The sequence below is a fragment of the Larimichthys crocea genome, chromosome XXIV (genome assembly GCF_000972845.2).
Source record: "Larimichthys crocea isolate SSNF chromosome XXIV, L_crocea_2.0, whole genome shotgun sequence".
NCBI lineage: Eukaryota > Metazoa > Chordata > Actinopteri > Sciaenidae > Larimichthys > Larimichthys crocea.
The window spans coordinates 13,773,818-13,791,883 of record NC_040034.1 but is presented as its reverse complement, the minus strand read 5'-3'; the positions used below and the strand labels follow the sequence as shown (position 1 = coordinate 13,791,883).

The window sequence follows — 18,066 nt, the reverse complement described above, 5'->3', positions numbered from 1 at the left end:
GTAAACACTGCTGTTTTTCTTAACGGTTAATATAATTAATATGATTTATCAGCGTTGTGTAAATACAGCGCTGCCCTCTGAAATCCCGCCCATTAGCCCACCCTATCCAACTCGTGACGCGATTGGTTGTGAGCGCCTGATAACGGTTTATAGTAAGTATATGATTGGCTGTCAGAGTTGACAGTTCGGCAGTAGCCCCGCCCTCATGCTCACGCCCCACGCTACGTTCAACGTTATAACGCTATTCCTCAAAGTTAATACGCCGATTTAGAGCGTTAGCACTCGGTTTGTAAACGGAGCCTGCGTCGTTTACGTCGACTCCGACGCTTTTTCCTCTAAACTTAAGTTTTAGTCAGTGCTCACCACGCTCCTCTCTTCTTGTCAGGCAGTGAGCGTGCACCCAGACACCTAAGACCGCGGACCACCAGGACCAAAAGATGTCAGCTCAAATCATAAGTGGCAAAGAGGTTTCAGCGTAAGTTTAAGATTTCCTCCAGCACGTTCATTCATGCACAGATAGCAGAGCAGGTATAACCAACTTGAGGCAACGTGTCTGTGCACCTGGCTAACTAGACAGCTAACTAGTCATTTGAGTGACTTCACAGCTAAAGTTAACGTGGTGAATAAGTTTCTGTACGTGATACCAGTCTTATGCACATTTTGCATGCAGCTTTTGTCTGTACCTGCAGCAGATTTCATAACTTGAAGTTTGAATTGGTGACGTGACGCTGTCCACGTGAATGTGTGCTGCCAATTCTTTGTTGTGCAATCTGCATAATAAGCTGAGGAATCACCGTTTTCTCAAGGTGCATGAGAAACGTGTCTCCTTACATTTGTGTGGGAGTCTAAATGTGTTCACACTAAAATGCACTGACTTGTGATTGTTTATAATTTAGTGGCAATCCGTAATGTAGGAAAACTCTGGAGTGAATCATTGCAAATCTTGCAGGATTATGTAAGAAGCTGTGATGGTGGTGGTGGTGTGATATGGATATGATCTTTGCACTATTGGTCCAGGGTCCTAGCAGTGATGAGGCTGGCAAAAACCGCTCAATAATTTCAGATGGGTTCATTGTTTGTTTAAATGAATGAATCCAACTTTTGGCTTATTTCCAAAAAAAAAAATCTTGGCCTAATTGGAAAAGAGACAACAAAGTGCAGGACATTTAGCTGCATGTGCTTGTCACAAGACATGACAGCCTGCACCCTGTTAACTGCCCCTCACTGCTCTCATTAGTTAAATTATTGTATGCAACGTAAGAGCCTCTTCACAGATCTGCAGAGGATTTGCATTCATTATCTGTCTTGACAAAAAGCTGCTGACATACTTTGTCTCTGCCTTTCCGGAAATGTAGTTTTTTTTACAACCTCTTATCCAAAAGTGTTGGCAAGATTGACACACAGGTGGAAATTATGTTTATAGGAATATAGTCCTAGTTGATGTTTTATCAGCTGTCATTGTGATTGGGATTGTTGTTATGCCGAATCTTATCATGATATCATGGTTTTATGATGTTTGGGCACAGTCTATATTTTGAACGAAAGCCTTTAATGACCTCTTTGGTGCATAATTTAAAAAGCAATATAGCAGGTATTTTCCTGTTATTGCCTTTGGAGTGTCTGATGTTGTAAACAGGACTTGAAGATGTTAAGATTTGGGCAAACCTTTTGGTTGAATTTTAATCTTGCAAGGTCAAAAGGGCAAAAACACTCTGAGGTTACTTGAAAGGTAGTTTAAATTGGTATCACTCCATTGTGTCATGCATCCGTAATCAATAGTAATCACATGGTGTATTCCATCATCTCTGCCAGTGAAGTTCATGTTATGCACAAAGACACTGTTTTAAACACGATTATCAGTTAAGAGTTTTTTGAGTAATGATGAGATCAATAAAGCGTATTTTGTGTGAGTAGAAGACAAAAGAAACGCAGTCAGGGTTGAGCTTTGTTCAGACAGACGCGATGCATCTTAAAATAGATTTTAATTGCTATGAGTTAAAGTCAAGTAACTTTGTGTCACTCACCCCGTCTTGTCTTTGAATTTATCAGTTGTATTCCGAATCTGTGTGTTTGGGTAACAGATAACAGCTATAACCTGAACTATTAAATGATAAATCAAAGACAAAGACCAGTGATAAGAATCTTCTTCTGCCAAGCGGACTCGCTCTGATCGTCTCATTTATGTCTGCGGATTGGAAAATGATTACCAACTTCACAATGAGATAGCCAGATGGCTGGGTGCAAAATCTGTAACCATTACAGGGGAAAGGAATGTTTTGGCCCTGTCCATTTCCTTTTTAATGGTACACCTGAAGATTAAAATGACCAGTTGGGTTTTATTCTGTTGTTCTCAGCCAGGTGAGGGAGCGCCTGAAGAAGGATGTAGAGCAGATGAAGCTTCGGGACCCCAACTTCAGACCCGGTCTAGTGGTTTTACAGGTAAGTGTAATATAGGAACCGTTTCTATGTGCATATGGGGAACATTTTCACTTTTTTTTTTATTAGCTTATTTTTCCATGTGCTTTTTTATCGCCTTCTCCTGGAGGTGGTTAGCAGGTAAGGTTTTTGCACCTGTGCGTGCCTGTTGTGGTCGCTTCCATGAATTCAGAGAGTATAAATGTGTTCTACTTGTATATGGAGACTTTAATGCAAGTGCTCTGTGGTCCTCACATATGTATCTGCATGGTAGAAGGCATATTCTTTCATACAAGCCAGCTAAAGTCATGCTTTGTGTCTTTGCAGGTTGGAGACCGCGATGATTCAAATCTGTACATCAGCATGAAGTTGAAGGCAGCAGCAGAAGTAAAAATAAAAAAAAGACATGCGCCACACTTTAACTGTATGTGTTTGCAATCAGCCCTAATGCCTGGCTTATTCTTTTCTTCTGCGTCCGCAGATTGGAATAAATGCCACACATATGAGACTTCCCAAGACTGCAACAGAGGAGGAGGTGAGAATGGATTTGAAATATTACCTTTTATCATTCAGATGCTATTGTTGCCATAACAAAACATAGATTACGTGAAGGTACCTGAGAAATTAAAGACCCTCTGTCTGTCTGTAGGTTCTTCACAGCATCACAGAGGTGAATGAGAACTCAGCTGTCCACGGCCTCATCGTGCAGCTGCCATTAGACTCAATCCACAAGATGGACACGGAGAAGGTCACCAACGCCGTGGCCCCAGAGAAGGATGTAGACGGGTAGGCACAGACATAACCTAAAGATCAGGGTTCTGTCCCTCTTTTTAAATCAGTTGTTAATTATCACTTGGATAATTTTAATTATTGGACATCTTTAATTTGCATATTCACTTTGTTCTGGTCCATGCACAGACTGACCAGCATAAATGCAGGGAAGCTCTCTCGTGGCGATCTGGGTGACTGCTTCATCCCCTGCACACCAAATGGCTGCATGGAGTTGATCAGACAGACTGGTAAACACTAAAGCATCTACTACCAACTAAAAAATGAAATAACTGAGTCAGGTCAGAATTAATTTCTGGATCGACTGCTTCTCTACAGGTGTGTCTGTGGCAGGGAAGAGAGCTGTAGTGATCGGTCGCAGTAAGATTGTGGGCGCACCGATGCATGACCTACTACTGTGGAACCACGCCACTGTCACCACCTGCCACTCTAAAACCGCAGATCTCCCTGGAGAGGTACATGACCTCCACCCAACACAGAAACACAGTCTAGACTCTAGCATCGTATTCCCATCTCAGCCATTATGTGCCTGCCGAGAGGCAACTTCTGTACCTGGCAAATGAAGCCAACGTGGAAATGCCAAAAACTGTTCTTAAGGTTGAAATGACCAACTCTCGCAAAAGAAATAAACATGTTTACAGCCTGGTACAAAAAATGGTTTGGTCTCTACAGACTGCTCATGATGACTGTACAGAGGCAAAATTTTAATATAAATTCTCCATTTAAATTAATTAAGGCTTAAAGTTATGCATAATTAAAACATGATCAATTTAGGTGACAGCTAGGTGCCATCACAGGTGGCTTGTTTGAGCTGTCAGACTTCATTTGACCCGCCTCAGCTCCACCAATGCTCCTCGTCGTTATATTGATTTTTTGTAATGGGTGAAATTTATACATGAGAATATAATAAACTGTTTTTATCCACTAATTAACAATACTTCATCTAACCTGTTGATTGAAACTCCATAAACAAGATATCTGCTGCCATCTTGTGCCATAAACAGTAACATTTCTTGCCTGGTATGTGTGTGAAAAGTCTCAGAATATTAATGTTCACCTAGCCTAGCATTATTGTTACACATCTTTTATTGTCCATCTTTGTTTTCGTTCAGGTGGGCAAAGCAGACATCCTGGTTGTCGGTATCGGGAAAGCCGAGATGGTGAAAGGAGAGTGGATAAAGAAGGGTGCTGTAGTCATCGACTGTGGCATCAACCACATTCCAGGTTGGACTCTGCACTCCTGAGGCTTTTAAGTCTATAGTCTGAAGTAACTCTTATGGTATTTACAAGAAAGTTTCTCTTCGTGTCTTTCAGATGACACTAAAGCAAGTGGTAAGCGGGTGGTGGGTGACGTCCACTACGCCTCAGCCAAGGAGCAGGCTGGCTTCATCACCCCTGTGCCCGGTGGTGTGGGACCCATGACTGTGGCCATGCTGATGGCGGTAAGGTCCATCTGTGGAGAGTGAATCCAGGACTAAACTTGATGTTTGCATTAATTCAGCTTTCTAACAACGGGTTAGGTTTTGTATGTATCATATCAGACCAGACATATCAGTGTTAAGGTTTTTAATACATGATTTATACTGTCCGTTATTTTGTTGTGATTTGCCACAATTTCGCAGCAATTGAATTTTCACAGCAGCTAAATCATCTGACATTTTGGTGTACTTATTATGTGACTTATTATTAAATGACTGTGTGTGTGTGTGTGTGTGTGTGTGTGTGTGTGTGTGTGTGTGTGTAGAACACAGTGTTGAGCGCAAAGCGCTTCCTGGAGAGTCATCAACCAGGGAAGTGGAAAATTTCTTACACCCAACTCGACCTCCAGAAGCCTGTGCCGAGGTTTGTTTCCATATCTTCCCCTTCTTTTAGTCATGTGCTCTGTTAACTTGTCACTGAGGCATTTGTTAAATTCAATAATCCACATTCAAGCCGAGCTGCTTTATTTACTGCCTCATGTTAGAACTCTCTGAATGTACTTTTTGTCTTTTAGTCCTTCACTCAGATGAAAACGTTTATATATATATATTTTTTCTGTGTTGCCTCGACAGCGATATTGTGATTTCTCGCTCCTGTGTGCCAAAGTCCATCGACCATCTAGCGAGAGAGGTGGGCCTGCTCTCTGATGAAGTCGAGCTCTATGGAAAGACTAAGGCCAAGGTCCAGCTGAGTATCATGAAGCGCATGCAGGCCCAGCCAGACGGCAAATATGTGGTGGTCACCGGGTATGCTGTCAGCGCTTTTATCTACTTTTACTGTACCATTTTTTACCTGCCAAGAGCTGGTTAAGTTACAGAAATTGACCACCAAAGTAATAGACTGAATTATGTCAATTGCTATTACTGCTACTACTACTTCCCACCCTGATTTATCTGTCAAAGTCAACAATTATGGTCATTTGGTACTCAAATTAGTCCACTTCAGGCCCTGCTGACAAAATATTTCTATCTGCAGCATCACACCCACCCCTCTTGGTGAAGGAAAGAGCACCACCACCATTGGTCTGGTCCAGGCGCTGGGAGCTCACATGAAGCTCAACGTGTTTGCTTGTGTCCGACAGCCCTCTCAGGGACCCACCTTCGGCATTAAAGGTAAGCTTTGGTAAGCTCAGGTTGTATTTTATTTTAAGTCCTGTGCAAGTATATGAATGTAGTTCTGTCTTCTCTCTACAGGTGGTGCCGCAGGAGGTGGGTACTCTCAGGTCATTCCTATGGAAGAGGTACAGCACTACTGCATAGAAAACTATGTCACTTGTATGAAACTACAAAAGCAGGACTGCATTTAATTAACGAGTCTGTTCGTTGTAGTTCAACCTCCACCTCACCGGTGACATTCATGCCATCACGGCTGCCAACAATCTGGTGGCTGCTGCCATCGACGCCCGCATATTCCACGAGTCAACACAAACTGACAAGGTGGGTACTCCAGATGTCAGACAGATTTTTCAAGTAAATATTGAACTGCGACTTTATGTTTCTCTCTGTATGCATCCTCAGGCTCTGTATAACCGCTTGGTCCCACTCAGTGGAGGAGAGAGGAAGTTCTCACCAATCCAGATCAACAGACTGAAAGTAAGTGATCGTGTCACAGACTTAACTCATCCCAGAGAGTAGTTCACTGCTAACATTTTTCTGTATTCATTTAGAAACTAGGCATAGAAAAGACTGATCCCTCCACTCTGACTGAAGAAGAGATCACCCGCTTTGCCCGCCTGGACATGGACCCGAGCTCTGTCACCTGGCAGAGAGGTACGAACACCCGAGACATCGCCTGCCTCATTAAACCTGCAGTATGTACTGTAACTGATAATATGCTCATGTGTCAATCCAGTGTTGGATACCAACGATCGATTCCTGAGGAAGATCACGATCGGCCAGTCACCAACTGAAAAAGGATACACGAGAGAGGTAAAGCGATAAGATCCACAAAGCTGGTTCTTAATCTGTAAAAGCCATAATGTTGGGAAATATCTTTGGCTCCTCCTAGTGGTTGTATGAAAAAAGGCATGTTTTAGGATGGCAGGTAGAAGTGCAACACACACCATTTGAAAGATTCTAGATACATAAAAACATCCACATGTAGTAGTTAATCAGATCATAAAGGCAAAGTTTCTAAGAGCAAATGTAATTCTGTTCATCTTTTCTGCTTGTAAACCTAATGTACCCTCTTTGAAATCAGTTAGACGCATTGTTGTTGATGATAAAAGGACATGCTCTCTCTCTCTCTGTCCTCCAGGCCCAGTTTGACATCACGGTGGCTAGTGAAATCATGGCGGTGCTCGCCCTTACCAGCAGTCTGGAGGACATGCGTCAGCGTCTGACCAAGATGGTCGTGGCCACTAGCCGGAGCGGGGATCCCATCACCACTGAGGACCTGGTCAGTGCTTAGAAGCTGCTTTCATTACTGGATTGTCTATATAAGTATTGTGGAAACAAAGTTGTTATAATGGAACGTTTTTCTCTACAGGGTGTGAGCGGTGCTCTTGCTGTGCTGATGAAGGATGCTATCAAGCCAAACCTGATGCAGACCTTGGAGGTAGGTGAAACATAGACGCTAGCCTAAAAACTTTACAAACCAAAAGAGTGTGAGTAAGAACACTTTAGATATTAAACCGGGTTATGAACATGTGTGTTTCAAAGCTTGAGGATTTAAAGTAGCTTGGTTTGTTTTTCAATTATCCAAACCTGGCTGCGCATCAGAACGATGACATTGCCTTGAGTTATGGGTTTTGTGTCACATGTGAGTCGTCTGAATCTGCAGGGAAACCCTGTGTTTGTCCATGCCGGCCCGTTTGCCAACATCGCCCATGGCAACTCCTCCATCTTGGCAGATAAAATAGCTTTGAAGCTAGTTGGACCGGAGGGCTTTGTGGGTAAGTACCATGATCTGGTACTGCAGTGCCATAGTAGATTGTTTTGTTGAAGTGATGTAACCTGATTTTACTCAGTGTTCCTGACAGCTGTTCTTCTGTTGTCAACAGTGACTGAGGCAGGATTTGGTGCTGACATTGGCATGGAGAAGTTCTTCAACATCAAGTGCCGCTACTCAGGCCTGAGACCCCACGTGGTGGTGCTGGTGGCCACTGTCCGAGCCCTGAAGATGCACGGAGGAGGACCAACGGTGATTATTTTATTTTTTTTTTTTCCTCAACAGTCTATTGACAAGATAATTACTTCAGTGCTTTTTATTTTTAGATTCATTTCTAATTGTTCATGATGTTTTCATTTCTCCGATGTGAGCTCTAAATACAACATCTGTGTCTCTCTCAACCCCAGAGTGTGAGTGTAATTACTGATCGTCACAGAGTGATAAGAGCGTACATATTTTCATTTCACAACAATTAGATTGTTAATAACCCTGAAGCAAGCAGCTGAGGAAAAACAATTCAAATCTGTCAAGCCTCTTTTTATATAAGATTTAGTGAGAACATTATTTCTTTTTGTTTAGGTCTCTGCTGGGATGCCACTGCCTAAGGAATACATCAATGAGGTAATGTATTACAGCAGCCTGGCAAAACGTGGTCATCCACATTAAACATTTGTGTGAGAATTGCTGCTATTGTCTACCTTCTCATAAGCTTATTTTTAACTGTATTTATGTGAACCCACATGTAGAACCTTGAGTTGCTGGAGAAGGGCTGCAGCAACATGAGGAAGCAGATAGAAAATGCACAGCACTTTGGCGTGCCAGTGGTGGTGGCTGTCAATGGTTTCAAGTAAGTGATGGATGACGACACAGTAAAAAAAAAAAAAAAGACTATACCACCACAAACGTACAGATTTGTTTTTTTATTTTGTTTAAAGCTGCAGTAATACATATTTTCTATTAATAATGAATCAAAGGACTGTAATGTGAAAAGGTTCTCTGTAGTGATGAATCCCACAGGGACTTATCAACCACTTTCCTCTCAGCTCTATGGAGCGTTTTAGCAACTTTTAGCTTATTGTTTTGGTTTTGGGGCCCATAACATCACTGTTTGTTTGTTTGTTTGTTTGTTTGTTTGTTTGTTTTTTCACTCTCACCTCATTTGAGTTGTTTGCATTATGGAAGAATTATCCTGTGTTTATTCAAGAGCATAGATTTTTCAGTTTGAGAGCATGATTTCTCCTTCTCATGCTCAGATTTTGTGCTCGCACTCAGATTTCTGCTGCTTTCTTTCAAAATGTGTGTTTGAACCACGAGGAGAATAAGTCTGAGGAGAAGGAGAAATCATGCTCTCAAACTGAAAATCTACGCTCTTGAATAAAGATTGGATGATTCTTCCATATTGCATCAGCTGTTTTCAGTGAAAAAACTCTTATAAACCTACTATACTATATAGGTAGGTATATAGGTATATATTATATACACTACCTGCCTGGCACAGTAAAGCAGACAGGCAAAGTTAGCCATATATTTTCTTCAGGAGTTGGTGGAGACTAAAAGTGAAATGGGACTTTGATTCATCAGTGAACAAAAAAAATCAATGATTGTGACCAAATCAGGAATGGAGTATCACAATTGACTGAATCTATTTTCAGTTATTTTCTTTATGATGGTGTTTTTGGTTTGGGTGGCTGAGTAGAAGTAACAGGAAAATATTACAGAGACAGAAAGTTATTGTGTCAATAAAGAAATAAGGTGATAAATAGTGACATAAATGTATATTTGATTATAGTTAGAGTTATTTTCAGTGTGTTTCTACTTCCTTCCCCTTTCAATGGAAGTTTCTGTGTCTGTTCAGCTCTAATGCCTTTTGTTGTCCTGCAGGACAGACACCGAGACTGAGCTGGACTTGGTTTGCAAAATGGCCAAAGCTGCTGGAGCCTTCGACGCTGTGCGCTGCTCCCTCTGGGCCGAAGGTGGAGCCGGTGCGGTGGCCCTCGGTCAGGCTGTCCAGAGAGCCTCTGAGACCCCCAGCAAATTCAAGTTCCTCTATGATTTGGAGGTATAGCCATCACATTTTCTGTTTTTCTTTTTGCAGTTCATTAGAGTTGTCTAAGGTAATGTGTATGTTTACTATATTATTTTGTCTCTAAAGATATCAGCCACACTGAAGATAAAAGATAATGTTTTCATCTTAGAGTGTCTATTTGTCATTCCTCTCTAGCTCCCCATCGCTGATAAAATTCGAATAATCGCCCAAAAGATCTACGGAGCTGATGATATAGAGCTTCTTCCAGAGGCTCAACACAAGGTGGAGCTCTACACCAAACAGGTCAGCATCTCCCATAGTCTTTTTGTTTCTTTCATCTGTCTTGTCGGGCCTGTTTTTTGACTTCCACTGTCAGTGGATAATCATCATAATTGGACACCGAATGCTTGAATAGGCCTTGGTAAAAGGTTTAACCCATTTTTATTTGTCCCAACCTGTCCCTCAGGGTTTTGGCAGTCTGCCAATCTGCATGGCGAAGACTCACCTGTCACTGTCTCACGAGGCAGACAAAAAGGGTGTGCCCACAGGGTTCATCCTGCCAATCAGAGACATCCGAGCCAGTGTGGGCTCTGGTTTTCTTTTCCCGCTGGTTGGCACGGTAAGAACAACTCCTTTCCAAAGTTTTGCAGCCGATTCACCTCTTGGATGCTTTAGAGTATGACTAATCAAACCGCACTACTACGAACACGCCTTTATTATCTGTCTTTCTTGTAGAGCAGAATACTATTATTGAAAACAAATCATGACTTGTGCTGCTCAACTGTCTCTTCATTTACATAACAAAAACACAGCATTACACATTGTTGTCTTTGGAGCAAACCCTCACCACTGTGATTAGTCTGTGCAAACAGTGGCCATACTATATAGTATTCTACAACAAAGTAAAGTCTAGGTAAAGTGCTGTAAACAAATTCAAAACTAATATAAGGTCCAGAATGAAAAATACAGAAGTTACCCATTCATTTTGGCGTTATTATATTTTAATTTAACATTTCTTTTTAACCAGGAAATGTATTTTTCAAAGAAGTCCTGGATACAGCATACATAAAACAGACACAAAACAAAACACAGAATTACAACCCAAACTATTAAAAGTGTGGTACAAGCCATGAATCCAACCATATTTGACAAAGTCAATCAAATCTTCACATTTGAAACCCTAAAACCAGCATTTTTATTTTTTTACATACAGTAATTGACTTAAATAATTAGTCAGTTATAAAAAAAAAAAATAGTTACATCGATTTAACAAATCAATTAAGTACCTTCAGCTCTAATTCTGATAGTGCTGTACAAGAAATGGTATATTGCTAATTTTCAATGGGCTTCAATGTCATGACTTAAAATTCATCACGTGTCTGTGCAGAAGTTGTTTGAGTTCGTGTTGTTTGCGCGTCTCCCATTGAAAAAAAAAAACTGCTTTCTCTTGCCATTCCTCACAGATGCCGACGATCCCCGGTCTGCCCACCAGGCCTTGTTTCTATGACATTGACCTAGACCCTGAAACTGAACAGGTCAACGGGCTCTTTTGAATCGTGGCTCTGCACTGTATGATGGTTAAACGAGGTACTTAAGACATACAGATGGCTGTTCATATCTTACCCTTATATTCCTCCCCACTGTATAGACATAGCTTAACACCCCTCCAGACTGAGCCTTAATGAAATGTGATGTACTATTAACTGGAAGCGCCTTGAGCTCAGACACTGAGATCTGTAAATAATTGATTTGCTTTGCCTGAAACGCTGCTGGTGAGTAAATCTGTGAACTTAATTAATCAAAGAACAGTTTATACTTCTGAGGTTCCCTCTTTGCGAAAAAGCAAGTGCCATATTGACAATTGTTTCAGTTTCAGGTACAACACTCGCTACACATAAACAAGTCCTGCTTGAATTTCATGATGACAATGATGAGCCTGTCTACACTGTTTGAGTGGCAGATCTGGAGTTTTGTATCCACTACTTGTTTATATTTTGTGTTCACTACAACAGGAGAATCTTTAACAATCCAATGAATTATGTGTACCTTTTGGGATACATATTGAAAATTTATATATATAAAAAAAAAAATTACAAAATGTTTTATACTTTTTGTCATTTTTTTTTGAGCAATCTGGAGAGCATTGCCAGAGTTTCTGTTTTGCTTGTCCTGCATTAAATATTTCTAAAACGCCACTGCTGACGCTATCATCACTGCTGCGAAACTGAACTGTCATGCTGTAAATCCACTTTTCTGTCAGAAAAGATCGAATAAAGTGTCCTTGATGGAAAGCCACATATCAACTCTTTTCATTTTTCTTTTTTTTTTTCTGTACTTATCAAATCTGTTCTTAGAAAGCAAAATTCGATGTTGGTCTTATCATTTCATATTTTTCTTCGCAGGCAATATGAGTTTTATTATTGCCTCCGTTCAGGATGATGAACTCAAAGCTTCTCGCTCTGAGCGTGTACAAGCTTTTTATTATATGAAAAATATGCACCATGACACTTTAATACTGCACAGGAGACTTTCAGGACATCATTTTGAGTACATTTTCCTGCACAAAACTATGACGTATGTCAAAAATAAATCTTATAAAATAATTTTATAGTAGTAGTAGTCATTTATCTATTTTGAGAGGTGGTGGTTGTACAACCCTGACAATGACTCATTCAACAGAAATGAAGGCGAGTACAGCATGCTAGGAACTTTTTCTTTCACACGGCACAAATGTTTACTGAGGCATTGTGACTTCTCAGAACAGATTAATGTAGAAAATGTTTTACATCCAAACATCATAAATTATTTAATTAAATATCTTCTTAGAGTGACAGTTCACTGGCATGAAAGTGGCCGGGCCTTTCTTGCATCGTGCAACTCGTCAATCAATGCATCACTATGGAAACCAATGTGCCCAGTTGAATACCTCAGGCACATTCAAAGGTGTGTCACATGAAGTGCTATGGAGTGGCAATAAGGGAACTATACAGAGATAATAACAGGTGTGGGGCAGGCATATTATTTTCAACCGACATAAGTTAATTGATAGAAATAGTTCAGTGTTCAGAAAGGTCTAATCAGCATTTTGCCTTGAATGAGAGTGACTCAGTGATGCACCAACTGTCTGTTGTGAAACAATAACAGATGGTTTATCAGTGTGACAAACTGTGGACAAGTGGACATAAACTGAGTATTTGGGTTTTTTAACACATTATTTGTATACACACAAAAAAGAGAATAAAAGAAAAACACAAAATAAAACAGAAGAATCAGCTGCCATGTAATCAGAAGTTCATATTCACCAGGTGACCACAAGAATATGTCATAATGCACAGATGATATACTTCAGTGGTGCACATTTTAAAACAAATTAAGAAAACATATTACCAAAAAAAGAAGAATATCAAATCAAATCAGATTTTATTTGTATAGCCCAAAGTCACAAAGTACATTTGCCTCGGAGGGCTTTACAATCTGTACAGGGAGTGACACCCTCCGTCCTTTGACCCTCGGTTCGAGTGAGGAAAAACTTGCCCACAAAAAAACATTTTAACAGTGAAAAAAGGTGGCAGTGGAAACTGTGATAGAGATGGAGAGACACTGATGCACAGCGGCAGTCCAGCAGTGGTATGGTAGCAATAATGACAGTAGTAATATGTGTAGTGGACGTCGTGCAGGACCACAGCAGCAGCCACGATCCACGAGAACCTGCTGGACGATAGAGCACAGAAACTCCAGGGAAGTAGTTTAGTTAGTAACATGCATTAATGAGACATGTAATATAGAAGAATCAGCTGCCATGTAATCTTCAGATCCACTGTCCTGTTGTCACCAACTTTCCCATTTCATTTTTTGACAGCTGCCAGCAGGATGTTGTTTTTTTACAGAAATCCATCTTCTCTTCATATCTGTGAAGTAAAAAGTACAAAGTACAATACTACAACTGATAGGAATATGATAGTCATGAACATCATCCCAAAACTGTACAATTCGAGGACAAAACCAAAACACATGTGAGCGTGAGTCCTCTACATTTATTGTGTATTTTGATAACTGGGGGGTTTGAACTCGGATTAAACAGAAGCTTCTCTGCCAGCAGGAAAACAGTTGATGTTGAGTTGATGTTCTGAATATTTTAATGCAAGGCTGTGTAGAGAAACTTTAAACAGTATTCCCTACAGAATGTCAGAGGCACTCGCCCTCCATGAATCCTGAACCCTTTACCAAGCGCACCAAGATCAGTCTCAAGCGTGCTCAAGTGCTTCACATGTGCCCTGAAACCTGGTGAGAGAGGAAGCTATGATGTAGGTGAATATCATGCTGTTAACACGGTCATTCAAACAAACAAAACATAAACACACCTGATGTCAAGTGTGTCAGACCATCAGTAAGGAATGAGATCAGACTTTCCACAACTGAGACACTGACACTGAGCAGCTCATCATGGAGAAAAGTTAGTTAAGTTTGTGGATTAGCAATTGCACAGATTGTCTTAAGAGGAAAGGCCTCTGTGTAATTAAAGTCAAAGCATCTGATGCTCATGTAAATTTCTTATAGAAATGCCTATTGTGAAATATTTAGCACACTCTGTTTAAGTTGGTTGTGCTGCAGAAAGGTCAGCAGTCATCAAAGAAATCAGGAATCATTCCATGGAAACCGTGAACGTGGTCGTGTTAGCTCCTGGACCTCCATTAACACCACCATTCCTGCCATTCACTGTGCACTGTGTTCAGGTTTTCTGTGCTGGGATACACCCTTATGATCTAATTACAGACACAATTTGAAATATGCAACATATCAGAAAGAAACTGAAACTCTCCATCTGTGGACGTGTCTCATTAATGCATGTTACTAACCAAACTTCCCCGGAGTTTCTGTGCTCTGTCGTCCAGCAGGTTCTCGTGGATTGTGGCTGCTGCTGTGATCCTGCACGACGTCCACTACACATATTATTACTGTCATTATTACTACCATATCTGCTACTGTGGTCATTTTATCATTCATTGTGATTCATTGTCATTTTGTCAGTCATTGTAATTGTACAATATGTTTGTGTTGATTTTTCTGTACACGTGACATCCATTGCACGTCTGTCCATCCTGGGAGAGGGATCCCTCCTCTGTGGCTCTTCCTGAGGTTTCTTCCACATTTTTTCCCTGTTAAAGGGTTTTTGTGGACATGTTTTTCCTCACTCGAACCGAGGGTCTAAGGACAGAGGGTGTCACTCCCTGTACAGATTGTAAAGCCCTCAGAGGCAAATGTACTTGACTTTGGGCTATACAAATAAAATTGAATTGAAATTGAATTGAAAATGGTAGCCTTTTAGGAGTATTTTGACAAGATACAACCGGCAGCACCTCTAAAACTCATGAATTAACAAATTATATCGCATTTGTTTAATGTGTACAAAAGTGTTTTAAGGGCGTGAGAGTAATACTTGGCTGGTATAGCTTGCCTGGAAAACAGCAAACAGTGGCTCTACACATACACATCTACACACACAAGTTAATTGGTAAGCTTTTCCTATGCTGCGTATTTTGTTACCTGTTGACTTGGCTCTTAGCTAAACTAAGATAACCATCTGCTGACGGCAGCTTTATATTTTGTGAGTGGTATTAATATTCTCATCAAACTCTTGACAAGAAAGTGAATAAGTACTCCTTTAAAACTAGATTTGGATACACAGACACTCTTAAGACAAGGCCTCACCCATCTCAAGGCATTTATTATGTCTCTTGATAATGTACTTTACTGGAACACATTTTCATTTCAGTTTGTACAAACCAGTTGGCACACATGAAGCCAACCAGGACTCAAAAACTCTCAGTTGGTGATCTTGACTTTGATCTTACATACTAGACTTAATGTTAATCTGGTCAGTAGCTGTAAAGATATTCTGCTCCCAACAAGTGTACAACAAGTGTAAACGCATTAGGCTCAAATAAATCAAATAAATAGTCAAATGGATTGTGTTCTAGCACCACCTTTAGGACAATATCTATCCACATCACTGTAAAGATGTATAGTAGTACCCTTTCATTTTAATTTATTTGATTTATTCACCATAACCTGTATCCATCATACAACCTGCTCTGTCATATTTTCCATCTTTTAAACTAGCTGTTCATATTTAGAACAAACCCACATCATCATATTTCTACACTATGTTTACCACCCTCAAATTTTGAAAAACAAGGCTTTGGACACTTGTTGAGTTGTAAACACCTAGAGCTCTAAAAGTTTGTGTAGTGTAGTGTGCCACTGAAATTATATGTAAATAACAATAAACCAGTCTTGCATTTGTCTTAGATTAGTTTATTGGCGTTGTATTTAATTCTTTACAATCACTATCACAGCATGATGATTTAAGGATTTTTCCCACGTCCACCTCCACCTCCACGTCCACCACGTCCACTCATTTCTTTCCCATGCTCTCTTCCTTTCTTTCCTTTCTCCTGTGACCAAAAGAACAGTGATTAATACATTTGTTTTTCTTGAAACAGAGACACATGGATGCATAGTTTTAAATCAAAACAGTTGTAAAACTCTTACCTTCTTACGTCTTCCTCCTTGCTGTAAAGAAAAAACATGAGAAATGAACACACGAGCACTACAAAGTTACTGAATCATCTAGTTAGGCAAAAAAATTAGAAGAATGTCTTACTCCGTCTGACTCAGATCCTGAGCTCTCCTCCTCCTCCTCCTCTGGCTTCTGGTTTCGCATTTCCTCCTAATATAGGGCAACAGCTTCTTTCAGTACACATGTTTTAGCATTGTTAGTTTACACGTCTAATGAACTGTAAGGAAACAAAATGACTCACCCCTTTGCCCTCTGTGATGGAAAGACAAAAAAACAGAAAGAATGTGCAAATTAGCATTGAATATGGAAGATTGTTCCTCCAAAAGTCAAACAGAATGTGATTTATAATATGTGAACCGTAAAAATATAATATGATCCCTAAAAACATATTGGATAACTGACAGAAGGTAGCAAAAATATTTAAATATAAATAAACAATTAAGAAAATTTAAAAGCAATAATGATATTCTGCCAAAGAGCAAACCCTAAAGAGATATTTGACATATACTAGTCTCGGATACGGAAGATGCATTCAAATATGTGCATTCAAATGGAAGTACAACAAGCACTGTAACTGCATCAATGCACTAAAGTGCAGTATTCTCAGCCTAAGGCATTAGTCTATATTTTTTGCACAGAAACCATTTTAAGCCTTCTTAAGATATGTAAGAATAAATCAAAGAAACTTACCTCCACTCATTTTGTCTTGTTGACAAGTGCGGTCGAGACTTTTCCTGGAAAATAAAAATAAAAATGAAAGCAAAGATTTTAGAATATGAATCTTGAAAGTTTCTGGCAGTAATCAAACATACCCGCTACATACCTGGTGTAGAAAGTAAAATGACTGGTGTCAAATGTGTGTGTTCACTCTGTATTTATAAGGCACCATGAGATAAAGAATGTGGGTGTGTTAGTGCAAGCCTCGTGTTTTGAAATGTGACTATTTACTGTGTACGTCACAGAAAAACAACTAAAGATCGAGGGTGTAACCAAACTGGCCCAGCCTTAATATTACGCACAAGCTTTTATTCAGCTGTCAATTATCAAAACTTTTCTCATAACGTAACATTTCGTAGAAACATAACATGCTGCCTCGGTTACATTTTATATCAAATGAACATGTTTGGGAAATGTTCACAATCAGTGTGTATTTTGCTGATTAATCAAATGTGCAACAAATATGTGAATATTTGTACACTTTCTCAGTAAGATTAGGACCACTCAGGTAAAATCACTTGGCTACATCAGTAAGATTAGGACCACTCAGGTAAAATCACTTGGCTACAGTCATAAAAAAATCACAGCTATGCTTCCATTTGACAAAAAGTGCATTTTTTACAAAAGTCTGGATGGATTTGTAGCACATGACAGGAGACAAATTCAGGTCACAAGTCACCTTGTCTTATTTTGCCCTCATATTATTAAAAGAGTCATACTGCTGCTGGTACTGAATGTTCCCAGTGAACTTAAACTGCTACTGTTTAACAATTTACAATATTTGTAGTTATTCTTTTTATTCCATTCATTTATAAATTTATTTTCTTAAGTGCCAAGTTACAGCAAACACATGAATTCTTGCAGTAAAATTAAGTTGAATGTGTCCCTGTGCCAGTGCCTGTTGTGAACATGCACATACAGATGCTAAATGTAAACTATTGTAATCATCTTTTTTTTTAATTGAATAATGTGTTTAGCAAAAGTAGCATACAGTGTGATCGCCCAATTCTCTGCCTTCCATTTTACAAGTAAGGGATCATTGTTATGGATGCTTTTATTTGATTATGGCAAACCTGTTTCATGTAAACAGGTTCTGCAGTATTAAGAAGGCCTGACTTGCAGCATATACTTACACAGTAGACGCATAACTGTGGCTGAAACAAAATGCTGA

At 39.9% G+C, this 18,066-nt stretch overlaps 1 protein-coding gene and 1 long non-coding RNA gene across 3 annotated transcripts; one reads left to right on the top strand and one right to left on the bottom strand.

Annotated features, from left to right (window-relative positions):
* The first annotated feature begins 303 nt into the window (after positions 1-303).
* mthfd1b (methylenetetrahydrofolate dehydrogenase (NADP+ dependent) 1b) lies at positions 304-11,897 on the top strand. 2 transcript variants are annotated; one of them, XM_019275147.2, is made up of 28 exons: positions 304-475; positions 2,355-2,439; positions 2,743-2,802; positions 2,897-2,950; positions 3,065-3,201; positions 3,334-3,434; positions 3,523-3,659; positions 4,317-4,428; positions 4,519-4,646; positions 4,949-5,046; positions 5,256-5,429; positions 5,659-5,795; positions 5,877-5,923; positions 6,012-6,119; positions 6,201-6,275; positions 6,350-6,452; positions 6,535-6,611; positions 6,940-7,080; positions 7,171-7,239; positions 7,465-7,576; positions 7,685-7,824; positions 8,152-8,193; positions 8,319-8,419; positions 9,454-9,631; positions 9,794-9,901; positions 10,065-10,217; positions 11,062-11,185; positions 11,469-11,897. In XM_019275147.2, the coding sequence occupies exons 1-27, from the start codon at positions 438-440 to the stop codon at positions 11,149-11,151; spliced, it is 2,805 nt and encodes a 934-aa protein (XP_019130692.1). In that variant the 5' UTR covers positions 304-437; the 3' UTR covers positions 11,152-11,185; positions 11,469-11,897. The 2 variants fall into 2 exon arrangements, with proteins under 2 accessions (XP_019130692.1, XP_019130691.1); XM_019275146.2 differs by having other exon boundaries at positions 11,062-11,897.
* Positions 11,898-15,892: 3,995 nt separating this feature from the next.
* Positions 15,893-17,095, bottom strand: LOC104924804 (uncharacterized). The gene is made up of 6 exons (XR_797163.3): positions 17,002-17,095; positions 16,869-16,912; positions 16,420-16,430; positions 16,263-16,328; positions 16,151-16,171; positions 15,893-16,053 (listed from the first exon to the last, which is right to left on the bottom strand). It is a non-coding gene; the product is annotated as an uncharacterized LOC104924804 (long non-coding RNA).
* Positions 17,096-18,066: the final 971 nt, after the last annotated feature.

What these genes read in the sequence shown, in the direction of transcription:
- mthfd1b (XM_019275147.2), top strand. Translation starts at nt 438, where the DNA reads ATGTCAGCTCAAATCATAAGTGGCAAAGAGGTTTCAGC. An exon ending in CTCCAGAAGCCTGTGCCGAG is followed by an intron (nt 5,047 to 5,255) that starts GTTTGTTTCCAT and finishes TTGCCTCGACAG; the next exon opens with CGATATTGTGATTTCTCGCT. An exon ending in AAAAAGGATACACGAGAGAG is followed by an intron (nt 6,612 to 6,939) that starts GTAAAGCGATAA and finishes TCTGTCCTCCAG; the next exon opens with GCCCAGTTTGACATCACGGT.